The 12,593-nt window shown below is 46.2% G+C and overlaps 1 protein-coding gene across 1 annotated transcript in view; it reads left to right on the top strand.

Annotated features, from left to right (window-relative positions):
* Dync1h1 (dynein cytoplasmic 1 heavy chain 1) overlaps positions 1-12,593 on the top strand; it is a 66,263-nt gene that overhangs the window by 17,938 nt on the left and 35,732 nt on the right. The window contains exons 9-25 of the mRNA XM_041633281.1: positions 231-410; positions 1,631-1,780; positions 3,207-3,353; positions 5,948-6,088; positions 6,958-7,134; positions 7,264-7,374; positions 7,459-7,578; positions 8,342-8,581; positions 9,387-9,542; positions 9,691-9,804; positions 10,173-10,283; positions 10,361-10,570; positions 10,725-10,871; positions 11,207-11,373; positions 11,457-11,630; positions 12,103-12,268; positions 12,349-12,537. Of these exons, the coding sequence (XP_041489215.1) occupies positions 231-410; positions 1,631-1,780; positions 3,207-3,353; positions 5,948-6,088; positions 6,958-7,134; positions 7,264-7,374; positions 7,459-7,578; positions 8,342-8,581; positions 9,387-9,542; positions 9,691-9,804; positions 10,173-10,283; positions 10,361-10,570; positions 10,725-10,871; positions 11,207-11,373; positions 11,457-11,630; positions 12,103-12,268; positions 12,349-12,537 (2,700 nt within the window). The remainder of the gene's footprint in view (positions 1-230; positions 411-1,630; positions 1,781-3,206; positions 3,354-5,947; positions 6,089-6,957; positions 7,135-7,263; positions 7,375-7,458; positions 7,579-8,341; positions 8,582-9,386; positions 9,543-9,690; positions 9,805-10,172; positions 10,284-10,360; positions 10,571-10,724; positions 10,872-11,206; positions 11,374-11,456; positions 11,631-12,102; positions 12,269-12,348; positions 12,538-12,593) is intronic.

Below are 12,593 nucleotides of genomic sequence, written 5' to 3'. Positions count from 1 at the left end.
TGCTGGGGTGCTTGTTCCTTGAGCAGGGCAGAGGGAAAGACACTGATGGTGTTCCTGGCCATCCTTTCCTCTCTGGGCTGTGCAGGGGGAGCAGCATCCTCACTCCAGCAGCTAGGGCTAGCTCTTTACAGACTTCTCTGCTCTCGGTGAGCAGAGTGCTTCACGAGAGGAGCATGACTACAAGTCATAGAGCAAGAGGATGTGTTAATCCTAAATATATCTCCCTCCAGGTGGACGATTTACTGATTATTGAGGAAAAAATAGACCTGGAAGTCCGTTCCTTGGAAACCTGCATGTATGATCACAAGACATTCTCTGAAATCTTGAACAGAGTCCAGAAGGCAGTAGACGACCTAAACCTGCATTCTTACTCCAATCTGCCTATATGGGTCAACAAGCTGGACATGGAGGTACTACTGGGTTGGCCAGAGCACTTCTCGTCTCGGTGGTCCCTGCGGGTGTGGGCCCTGTTAGGTATGGTCTTTAGTTTGTCTGGAAAGCATTTTCCTTAGATATTTATTTAACTGGTCTTGTTCCTCCAGAATCCTCAACTAATGCCACAGGAGAATGCTATGGGCCCTGTCCCCTGTGACTCTCAGCTGGGAGCAGGGAGTTGGGGCATAGAGGGGAGTCCCTCCTTTTTTGCTGGAGACTTGCCAAGTTCCTGTTGGCCTTTCCCTCCTGGTCATACAATTTAGTTGTTTAGTTTTATGGGTTTTTTTTTCTTTTTCATTTTTTGGTGGCAATGGTGGTGATGCTGGGGATGTGTTTTCAGTGCCTTGCTCACCATTGATCCGTCCCACAGTCCCTAGCCCTCCAGACTTCCTTCTCTGATGACTGCCCTCTCTACACCAAATTCCTAAAGCTGTAGGAGCATGAGACCAGGACTGACTGGCTTTTCTTACTGCTGCATTTGGAGAGGACAAGTGGCTAGAGGCCTTAGCAGAAGTCATAGATTTGAATATGGCTGGTTCTCTCCTTAAATTTAAAATGGTTTCCACAAGTCAGGCACACATCTTTAATCCCAGCACTCTGGCAGAGGCAAGCAGATCTCTGTGAGTTCGAGACCAGTCTGGTCTACAGAGTGAGTTCCAGAACAGCCAGAGATACACAGAGAAACCCTGTCTCAAAAAACAAAAACAAACAAGCAAAATAAAATGGTTTCCACATAGAGGATAACAGTAGGAAGGAAAGTTAAAGGCCCACAAATACTGTGGATAGCCCTCGGCCCTTACATTCCTGCAGTGTTATATGGCCTAGGGCATGCTGGTGGCAAAGTCATTCAGAGGTCCTGTCAGTCATACAGGAATTTGCTCATTCTGGACAGAGAGAAGGCATTCTTCTACTCTTTGATCTCCAAACCACCTTTAACGGTAACTACCTCCAAGCCCCACAAAACAGCCCTTAAAGTGAGTTTTCCATCATAAGTAACAGCCATCTGCAGCATGGCATTAAGTCTCCTTGTCACTTAGGAGCTGGGGAGACTTGCCCACAAGTCCCAAAGGTGGAGAAGGTAGCCAAGATGAGGCTACAGGTATGACGGAAGTGGAACACCTGCCACTTTCTTATTCTCATTCTGTATGAGCCGACCTGCAAAAGCAAGCACTCAGTGACCCTGCTTTCCCTGTAGATTGAGAGGATCCTGGGTGTTCGTCTGCAAGCTGGGCTCAGAGCTTGGACCCAGGTTCTTCTTGGACAAGCTGAAGATAAAGCAGAAGTTGACATGGACACAGATGCTCCACAAGTTAGTCACAAGCCTGGTGGAGAGCCAAAGATCAAAGTGAGTATCTCCTGAGCACTCAGCTGGGTGTCAGCAAAACAGTTCCTCCCCTCTTGGGAAGTACCTCTAGAAGCTGAGACACGAGGATCATAAGTTTGAGGTCGGCCTGGGCTATAGTGAGACCAAGTCTCAAAAAAAAGTACCTGTGAGAGCAAGGTCGGGGGATGTAGCTCAGTGTTAAGGCACTTGCTTAGAATGTGGGAGGCCTAGATTGAATCCCTGGCACCAGGACTATGAAGAAGTCTCCTTATGGTGGAAAGGCCATACAGACACCAGTTAGCCAGTTGATGAACGTTAGCATCACCAGCGATGTGGTGCTTGATCTGAGAGAAGCCATGGGTACTTTCTTAAACTACAAGCTTTATCTTTTTTCTTTTTTATTATTTTTTAAAACATTTTATTAAAGGTTTATGTGTGTGTGCGCGCGCACGCGCATGCTTGCCATGTGCTTGCAGAGGTCAGAAGAGGCTGTCAGATCGCTTGGAGCTGGAATTACAGGCGGCTCATAGCTGCCTGATGTGGGTGCTGAGACTGAACTCAGGTCCTCTAATAGACAGTGTGTGGGCTTAACTGCTTGTGCCATCTCTCCTGGCCCTTTTTTTTTTCCCTTGAGACAGGGTCTCTCTGGACCTTATCATTGAAACTCATTCTGTAGACTATGGGTAGTCTGAACTCAGAGATCTGCCTGCCTCTGCCTCCCGAGTACTGGGATTAAAGGCTTGCGCCACCATCGCCTGGCCTATGGGTAAATTTTTTAGATTACATTTATTTACTGGGCGGAGGAGGATGGTACCATGATGAGCTTGTGGAAATCAGAGGACACCTCTTGGGAGTCAGTTCTCTCCTTCCATGTGGGTCCTAGGGGTCAAACTCAGCTGTCAGGGCTTAGCACCAGTCACCTTTCTCAGCTGAGCTGTGTCATCAGCCCATAAGCCTGCTTTTTAAAATATTGTATCCCAATGAAACATTAAGGGTGTCTTAGGTAATAAATTCATTACCCAGTGGAGATAAAGTTGGAATTCTGGATTAGCCTGAAGCACTGACTTGCTACTGGTAGCATAGACAGGAGATCAGATGAGTCCCCATATGGCTGGCAACAGGGCCCGCATTCACCTTGCTTCAGTAATACTTGGTTTTCAGGTCACAAGGTCATTTTATTGAGCATGTGGGTTTCTATGAGTACCTATTGTGTTTTCCAGCCCAGGTAACAGGGCACCTGGAGCAGATGAGACAGTACCTGCCCCCAGCCTCGTGTGATCTTAGGGAGACAAATATGAACTAGCCCAGGAGTGCGACTGAAAAAAGAAGTGACAGACTTTGTGGTTCTAACTGAAAATGTCATGATTTAGAAAAAGGTCGTTAAGAATCAAAACAGTTTTATTGAAACATGTTACTGAGTAAAAACAAAACTTTTTTTTTTTAACAGAACATTGTTCATGAGCTAAGAATAACAAATCAGGTAATCTATTTGAATCCACCCATTGAAGAGTGCAGGTACAAGCTATACCAGGAGATGTTTGCCTGGAAGATGGTTGTGCTGTCCCTGCCCAGGATCCAGAGTCAGAGGTACCAGGTAAACATCCAGGGGCTCGAAGCACATGCCCTCTGACTAGGTCTCAGCTGGTTCCATGTCCTAAGGGAAAGCTTGGTGATTGCAGCCTCCTTATCTCCTCAAAGTCTCCTCCGTGAGCGCCTTTGGTCTTTTCAAACAGCATCTCTATGTAGCCTTGGCTCTTTGGGAACTCAGTATATAGACCATGTTGGCCTTAAGCTCAGAGATTCTTCTGCCTCTGCCTTCTGAGCGCTGGTATTAAAAGCACCTGTCACTGAGCCTGGTCCATGAACTTCTTTTGTAATCCCAGTCCTACTGTTGTTCCCTCCCTACTCCATTGTTATTTGGTTTGGTTTTGGATATAGGGTCTCACTGTATAGTCCCAGCTGACCACCACTCTCAGCCTCCTGGATACAGGGATGACCACAGCCAGCTCCTACTCTTAGAGAGATTTTCAAGCATATGAAGTAGGAGCCATGAGCTCCTGACGGAAGCCTTGTTTGTCAGCATGTAGCTGTTCTCAGTTCATTGGTGGATCTCCACTGACAAGCTAAAGCAAATCCTAGATTACAGTCTTCCTGGTATACTTCCAGGGCCAAAGGAAAACCCAAAAGACCAATTAGTCCAAATTCTAGCCAATGTTACTTCTAAGTAGGACCAGTGGTTTTCAAGTGAAAAGATTCCACAGCTCTGCCATGCAGACTGTTCTAGAACTTAGTAATTATACTAGAAACACACCCTTTAAAGTTAAATAAATACATTTATTTATTATTTTTATCTGCATTGTTCCCCCCCCCTGGGTTTTTTATTTGTTTGTTTTTGTTTTTTTGTCTGCCTGTATATCTGTGTGAGGGTGTCCGGAATCCCTGGAACTGGAGTTACAGACAGTTGTGAGCTGCCATGTGGGTGTTAGGAATTGAACCTGGGTCCTCTGGAAGAGTAGCCAGTGTTCAGAACCACTGGGCCATCTCCCCAGCCCAAAATGCACCTTTTGCCCCCCTGACTTTGAGCATAAATGTTACTCCTCTAGGGTGTGAATTGCATTTATCTATTTTGGTTATGTTTGTGCATACACACACTCTTTTTCACATGTCACAGTGAGAAGGTGGAGGTCAGAGAACAACGTGCAGGGCAGGTATCTGTTTTCACCTTGTAGGTTCATTCTGGGAATTGGGCTCAAGATGTCAGACTTGGTGGCAAGTGTCTCGTGATCCATCTCCCCCGTCCTTGTAGTATGTTTTGCCCAGCTAATCAAAACCACGCAATGATGTGAATTTTGTTTTCTGTCCCCGGCATCTACTTATTGTTTTGGATCCTCCTTATCCTGTTCTGTGTTTAAGGCTTTGCATTGTCTTGCTCTTTCCACACTGAGCAAATGAAAGCTAGCCTATTCCTGGACATTACTACTCAGATACTTGTACACCTTCAACCAGCTCTGCTGTGACACAGTCATCTCCATGTTTGTGCATGCGACCCGACCCTTGCTGGGAACCCAGACCATCTCCAGTTGCTACTCTCCATCTCTGTTCTGTCCTGTGGTCAGACTTAGTGCCCTTCTTGCTGTACTTCTTCCTCTCTCATCCTTCTTTCCACGAAGTCCAGCAAACGTGTCAGCTATGACATCTGTCATTACTCTCTGTAAAGTTCATCCTGGTCTGTTTCACCACAGTCACTGTTCCCATGCAGTCCATGGTGCCACTGTCTGTGGTTGCTAATGTTCCTTCTGCCTTTCTCTCTGCCTCTGTCACCTAAAATCAGTCTCCATCGATGGAGTAACCCTACCTTTGTTCCTTTGTGACTTCTTTCACAGCCTGCCATCTCTCTTGCAGGAAAGCTGCAGTTCTGGTGTTTGTTGGGCCCATAGTACCTTTTTGCCTTTCTGACCTTAATTTCTGCTTCCCCTCCTGGCTCTGCTCAGGCCTCACTGCACTCTTGCTGGCCCTCATCTGTACAGACTGACTCTGGCACTGGGCACTCTGCTCACAGTCCCTGATAGCAAATATCCCTTCCCCTCTTTCTAATCTCTGTTCACATATCATCTTCTGATAAAGCCTTCCCTGGTTCTCTATTGAAGGCACAACCAGAAGCCACACGCATGAAGCTCAATGGTAGAGTGCTTGCCTAGCATGCTCAAGACCCCTCAGTTACTATAAAAAAATAAAATATGACCATTCCCTGTCCCAGCCCTGTATTCCCTACCTCTTCTCTACTCGTTCTGCACGGACTTGCTTCCCATATGACAATCTGTACGTGTGTGTTCTTTGTCTCTCCTCCTGTAGAATGTGACTTCATGTGAATGGGAGTTTCTGTTTATTGTACTTAGATGTAGGAGATGCTCAGGCAGTTCAGGTGAACCAAGGGCTCCTGCATTCTTTAATCTTGTGCCATTAGTGACTCCATGTTTTCCAGTTTGTGGTTATTTTTGTGTTCCCTTTATTGATTTAATGAGTTAAATATTTAACAAGGCTTCATGTTACTTGTGGCTGGAGAAAGTGAATATTGTCTCTAATGCCTTTTGATGGTGACTTTTTTGAGTCATTTTTAGTAAATAAAAAGTGACTGAGACTGGCTTTGTGTACACTGTTTAACATTCGTGTCTGACGCTTGTTGTTCAGGTGGGCGTGCATTATGAATTGACCGAGGAGGAGAAGTTCTATCGGAATGCATTGACACGCATGCCCGATGGCCCCGTCGCCCTGGAAGAGTCATACTCTGCAGTCATGGGCATTGTGACTGAAGTTGAGCAGTATGTGAAGGTAAGATGCTCTTAATCCCACCCAAATGCAATGGCTACTCTATTCTGGACTTGCAAGAGTATGAGAAAAGGGCTGGGTTGTAGCTCAGAGGGCCTGGGTTCAATCCCCAGCACCACCAAAAAAGGACGAAAGAAAGAAAAAAGTACTGGGAAGGTAATATGGCCCAATGGGCAATATGTGCTTTATTTACTTATTATCTATCTTCTACATGTTTATTTATTTTGAGACAGAGTCTTATTCTTTATTCTAGCCCTGGCTGTTACTTGCTTTGTAGACCAGGCTAACCTAAACCCTAAACTCCTGAGAGTTTGGCGTACACATGTGTGTCCCTTCACCTGGCTGAGTCCTGCTATGTAGCTTGGGCTGATCTGGAAGTAGCTCTGTAGACCAGTTATGCCTTGAACTCACAGAGGTCCACCTGTCTCTGCCTCACAGTACTAGGATTAAAGGTGTGCACCACCACCACTCAGTGATATTTCCTTATTTAAAGCCAAGAGTGAGTAAATAGTAGGATAAATATTGTTGGGTCTTTTTTATTTCGAGACGGGGTTTCTCTGAGTAACAACCCTGGCTGTCCTAGAACTCACTTTGTAGACCAGACTGGCCTCAAACTCGTAGAGATCCATCTGCCTCTACCTGTTCTAAGTGCTGGGATTAAAGGTGTGTGCCTCCACTGCCTGGCATTTTATGGAGTTTTAACAATGGTTTTCAAGAAAAGTAAATTTTCTCCTTTTGCTATATAAAGTCTGAGACTCCGAAGTAATGTTCTTTATTAGTATAAAGACAAGAACTTAGACCATGGACATAGTGATTACTAATATGTTCTACAGAACAGCAGGCTAAACTTGAGCTGTGTTCCTTATTTCCAGGTTTGGCTTCAGTACCAATGTTTATGGGATATGCAAGCAGAAAACATCTACAACAGGCTTGGGGAAGATCTCAACAAGTGGCAAGCTCTCCTGGTCCAGATAAGGAAAGCCAGAGGAACCTTTGACAATGCAGAAACCAAGAAAGAGTTTGGACCGGTGGTGATAGATTACGGCAAGGTGAGCTCAGCTTGTTCTTGTAAAGTATCTGGAGACCGAAAACTGTGTTGGTGTTTGGCTCTGTGTTGGACTTAGAAACACTCCAGGAAAGGACTTACAGAGCACTGTTGTGTGTCTCTTCACCTGCAGGTCCAGTCCAAGGTCAACCTGAAGTATGACTCCTGGCATAAGGAGGTTCTCAGCAAGTTTGGGCAGATGCTGGGGACCAACATGACAGAGTTCCATTCCCAGATCTCAAAGGTGAGGAGCGGGATGTTGCCCAGGGGACTGGCTGCTGCAGGTTAAGCCTGGCCCCGTGGTAAAATACAGCCTTCTCTCCAATAGTCTCGCCAAGAGCTGGAGCAGCACTCTGTGGACACAGCGAGCACCTCTGATGCAGTGACCTTCATCACCTATGTTCAGTCTCTAAAACGGAAGATCAAGCAGTTTGAGAAGCAAGTAGAAGTGAGTTCTCACGTCTGGCCCTTGATTATCTGTTAATGTCTGTGTTCTGGGGGAACACTGAGGGACTCAGCACCTGAAGGAGCATTTCTTGCAGTGTGGCCATAAGCCACATAACCACCGGTGTGCTTGTTAGAATGGAAAGCCTGGTGACAGCACACACCTGCAGTCCAGATTAGTCTTCGTAACAAGGTCTTATCTCAGAGGCTGGTGGGAGCAGAGACATGACTGAGTGGTTAAAGGCACCTGCTGCCAAGCCTGATGACTTCAGTTTTCCCTAGAACCACATGGTAAAAAAGAGAACCGACTTCTGCAAGTTGTTTTCTACCTCCCGTGCACGCACACACACACACACACAACAATAAATACATGTGAAGAAAAACAGAGGGTAGACACTAGCACCATGGGTGTCTGTGCTCTATGTTTTAACAGCTCTGGGTGATTATCATACACAGTTAGGTTTGAGAGCCACTGTCTGCTTAAGTCTGTTACTGTTTTCAAGTGCTTAGGAGCTGAGTTACAATCTAGGATAAAGGGATGAAGCGCAGCGCAGTGTACTCTGTCCCCACTGGGTGTTGTTAGGTACAGTAACTACAGGCCACTGCAGCCTCTGTGACCACAGTAATCTGGAGGTGGACAATTGTAGGAGAGCAGAAACCTTGGTCTGTGTGTTCTCTAGTCATGGGGGGCCTTCTTGTTGGGACTTTGGCAGTAGTTTCTCCTATTGTTATAGGGGGAAAAGCAAATTATCTTTTAACTCTCACAGCTCTACCGCAATGGTCAGCGTCTGCTGGAAAAACAAAGGTTCCAGTTCCCGCCTTCTTGGCTTTACATTGACAACATTGAGGGTGAGTGGGGGGCCTTCAACGACATCATGCGCCGGAAGGACTCTGCCATTCAGCAACAGGTGGCAAACCTGCAAATGAAGATTGTGCAGGAGGACCGAGCTGTGGAAAGTCGCACCACCGATCTGTTGACAGACTGGGAAAAGACCAAACCTGTCACGGTGAGCTTCACTAAGCCTGCCAACCTGCAGCACAGTGTGGGTTGTTTCTGTCAGACATAGGAAGCTGTGCTGGGTTTAGCTTTCCAATACTAAAGACAAGATTGCCCTTCTCTAATTAAAAGGCTGGACTGGCAACTAATCATGTAGGCTGAGGCAGAAGGATTACTTGAGTGTGTGAGTTTAGGACAGTTTAGCAAGATAAAAGCAATAGGAATAAGAAAGTGAGACACTGGAAATGTAACTGGTAGAGATCTTACCTAGTGCCCTGAGTATTTGTAGATAGTAAATGTGAAAGCCAGTGTAGTCATTTATTTACTCAGAGTGATAGTCATTTAAGTCATGAGGTGGTTTTACTTATATTTGTTTATTTAATGTCTGTGGGTGTTGTTCTTTCATGCCTGTCTGTGCACCATGTGTCTACAGTGTCTCTGGAGGCCAGAAGAGGGTGCCAGATCCCTTGGAGTCAGAGACAGTTGAGAGCCACCATTTGGGTGCTAGGACTCAAAGGTCCTTTGGAAAAGAGTGACCAGTGCTCTGAACGCCTGAGCTAGCCCTCCAGCCCCCCAGAAGGTGTTCTTAAATCATTAAACTAGTTTTGCTGTTTTTAAACTGTCCTTGGGTATGCTTAAAATTTAGAATTTAATTTTTCAAAACAGCTGAAGCTTCACAAGGCGGGTGCAAGCTGTGTACATCATGGAGAGACGTGATTTTTGTCTTGTCACTATTGGCCCTCCAGTGTCTTTAAGCCCCAGGTCTCGCCTCTCCTGGAACAGTACTGCCACTCTTTGTGCTCTGGCTGTTTCAGGGCAATCTGCGCCCTGAGGAGGCTCTTCAGGCCCTGACCATATATGAAGGGAAGTTTGGCCGGCTGAAGGATGATAGAGAGAAATGTGCAAAGGCAAAGGAAGCACTGGAACTGACAGACACGGGACTCCTCAGTGGCAGTGAGGAGCGCGTACAGGTAAGGAACTGCTCTCCCAGACTCTTCCACTGTCCTGATGATCCCAAGGCCCTGCCTGCCACATGCCAAGGTGGTTTTCGTTTTTGTTGCTAATTTGTGAACTGCTTTAATGTCCCTAGTTCAACTGCCTTGCTGTTTTCAATCACAGGTGGCCTTGGAGGAATTACAGGACCTCAAAGGTGTTTGGTCAGAACTTTCTAAGGTCTGGGAACAAATTGATCAAATGAAGGAGCAACCATGGGTCTCAGTTCAGCCTCGTAAGGTAACTTGTTGAAGTAGATGTCTGTGGGTCTGTTTATTAGCAAGTTCACAAGCTGTCACTTATGTCCTTAAGTGTTAATTCATGTGCTTCATCCAGACTGAACCTTGTTCTGGAGCCATTCACAAGATTATAGCTCAGTAGGTAGAATGCTCGCTGAGCATGCACAGAACCTTAGGCTCAGTCCCCAGAACTCTGGCTGGTGGGCGCAGGTGGGCCTTTGTAACTTCTAGGCTAGCCTTGGATACATAAGATCATGTATCAGAAGGAAATTAAAAAAAAAAAAAAACCAAAACCATTCAGTAGTGGAATGTGTGTCTGTGTCTGTGTATATCTGTGTTTGAGAGACTCCATTCTGTGTCTCCTGGCAGCTTCGACAAAACTTAGATGGGCTCTTGAACCAGCTGAAGAACTTCCCTGCACGGCTTCGGCAGTATGCCTCCTATGAGTTTGTTCAGAGGTTGCTGAAAGGCTACATGAAGGTAGGTGACTGTCACATGTGGGTGCTAGATGTCTTTTCAGAAGACACCTGCTCACATCCTGTTTGTCCGCTGCACAGATAAATATGTTGGTAATTGAACTGAAATCTGAAGCGCTTAAAGACCGTCACTGGAAGCAGCTGATGAAGAGGCTTCATGTTAATTGGGTGGTTTCTGAGCTGACCCTGGGCCAGATCTGGGATGTTGACCTCCAGAAGAATGAAGCTGTTGTCAAGGATGTACTGCTAGTGGCACAAGGGGAAATGGCTTTGGAAGAATTTTTGAAACAGGCAAGTGATGGGAGTGGGTATCAGGCTGTGGTATGGATTTGACTGTGTAAAATGAAGCATTGTCATCTACATAGCTCTGTCCCCAACGTTTGGTGCCCTGCAAATGCTGAGTGCTGATTTGTGCTGGTAATGGCCTCTTTCTGGCTCCCCTCAGATACGGGAAGTGTGGAATACATATGAACTCGACTTGGTCAACTATCAGAACAAATGCCGCCTGATCCGAGGCTGGGATGACCTCTTCAACAAAGTCAAGGAGCATATCAACAGTGTGTCTGCCATGAAGCTCTCTCCATACTATAAGGTGCGCTGCCAGGACACTTTCTTGCACTCAGGGATTACACCTCAGGTGTCTGTTTATGTAAAATGTGGATCAGACAACTTGGTAGGACCCTAGTGTGCAATGTTTTTTCCTGGGACAGGGTTTCTCTGTAGCCTTGGAGCCTGTCCTGGAACTCGCTCTGTAGACTAGGCTGGGCTCGAATTCACAGAAATTTGCCTGCCTCCACCTCCCGAGTGCTGGGATTAAAATTGTGCAGCACCGCTGCCCGGCCCTAATTTGCAGTTTTCTATGAGCTTTGGCATATCTCTGAAGGAAATGGTTAATGGTTGATCTCTGCCCTTCTGTGTACCCACCAGGTTTTTGAAGAAGATGCCCTGAGCTGGGAAGACAAGCTGAACCGGATCATGGCTCTCTTTGACGTGTGGATTGATGTGCAGAGGCGCTGGGTCTATTTGGAGGGCATCTTCACAGGCAGTGCGGACATCAAACATCTGCTGCCCGTGGAAACCCAGCGCTTTCAGAGGTATGGCTGGTTCCAGCAGGCTCAAGCGCAGGCAGGGCTAAGGAGCCTCTGCAAAGGCTGACCAGCTCTCCTTTGTTCTCTAGTATCAGCACAGAGTTTTTGGCTCTGATGAAAAAAGTATCCAAGTCTCCACTTGTGATGGATGTTCTGAACATACAGGGAGTACAGAGGTCTCTGGAACGGTTGGCAGACCTGCTCGGAAAGATCCAGAAAGCATTGGGGGAATACCTAGAGCGAGAGAGATCGTCTTTCCCCAGGTGAGTCTGAGGGAGCCAAGTTCAACTGTGCTTTGCTCTCCCTTCCTGGTGTCGCTCAGTTTTGATGTCAGGGGTATCCATGGCCAAGTCGCTGAGTCATCTGCCTTGCGGCACTGGTTTCTAATGCCCTCTGAACTCCCAGTTTTCCACCTCAGTTTACTAAACTCATTTTCCTGGCAAGCCACTTGCTCACTCCAAGGTCTAGCTCTGCTACTTCCTGTGTGGCCTCTCCTTTCCAAGGAGTTTGCTATGGCGAGTGGAGCAGATGTTGTCAAAATGACTTTAGTGATTGACACTGAATTCTTCCAAATCTTATTGTAAACTTGTCTCTCACCAAGCCGTGGCAGGTATTTACATGAAATTTAAGTTAGGCTGGAGGTTTTCCTTTCTAGCCACCTCCTCTTGTATTTAGATATTTGCTCAGTCACACTCTGTACACCAGGTAGTAGCCACTGGGTTGTTTTGATTTCAGGTTCTACTTTGTGGGTGATGAGGATCTGCTTGAAATCATTGGAAATAGCAAGAATGTAGCTAAGTTACAGAAGCACTTCAAGAAAATGTTCGCTGGCGTTTCCAGCATCATCTTAAATGAGGACAACTCTGTGGTCCTTGGCATTTCGTCTCGAGAAGGAGAGGAGGTAGGCGCAGTCCATCTGTGGCTTAGGGACTTCTCTCACACACTTGCACTTCTTAACTCTTGAAATGGTTTTATCTTCAGGTTATGTTTAAAACTCCAGTGTCTATCACTGAACACCCCAAAATCAATGAATGGCTCACTCTGGTGGAAAAGGAGATGAGAGTCACCCTGGCTAAGCTTCTGGCAGAGTCTGTTACAGAAGTGGAGATTTTTGGAAAAGCGACTTCAATTGACCCAAATACCTACATTACTTGGATTGATAAATATCAGGTAATCTTTAGTAGAAGTGGGAAGTTTGAAGCTCTGACTGACTTATAGTCTAGCTC

Source organism: Microtus oregoni, unplaced genomic scaffold (assembly GCF_018167655.1).
Source record: "Microtus oregoni isolate MIOR12 unplaced genomic scaffold, Mior012 000043F_ref0000047, whole genome shotgun sequence".
In the NCBI taxonomy this organism is placed as follows: Eukaryota; Metazoa; Chordata; class Mammalia; order Rodentia; family Cricetidae; genus Microtus; species Microtus oregoni.
Note: the sequence above shows the minus strand (reverse complement) of the source record. Positions and strands in the feature narration are given on the sequence as shown.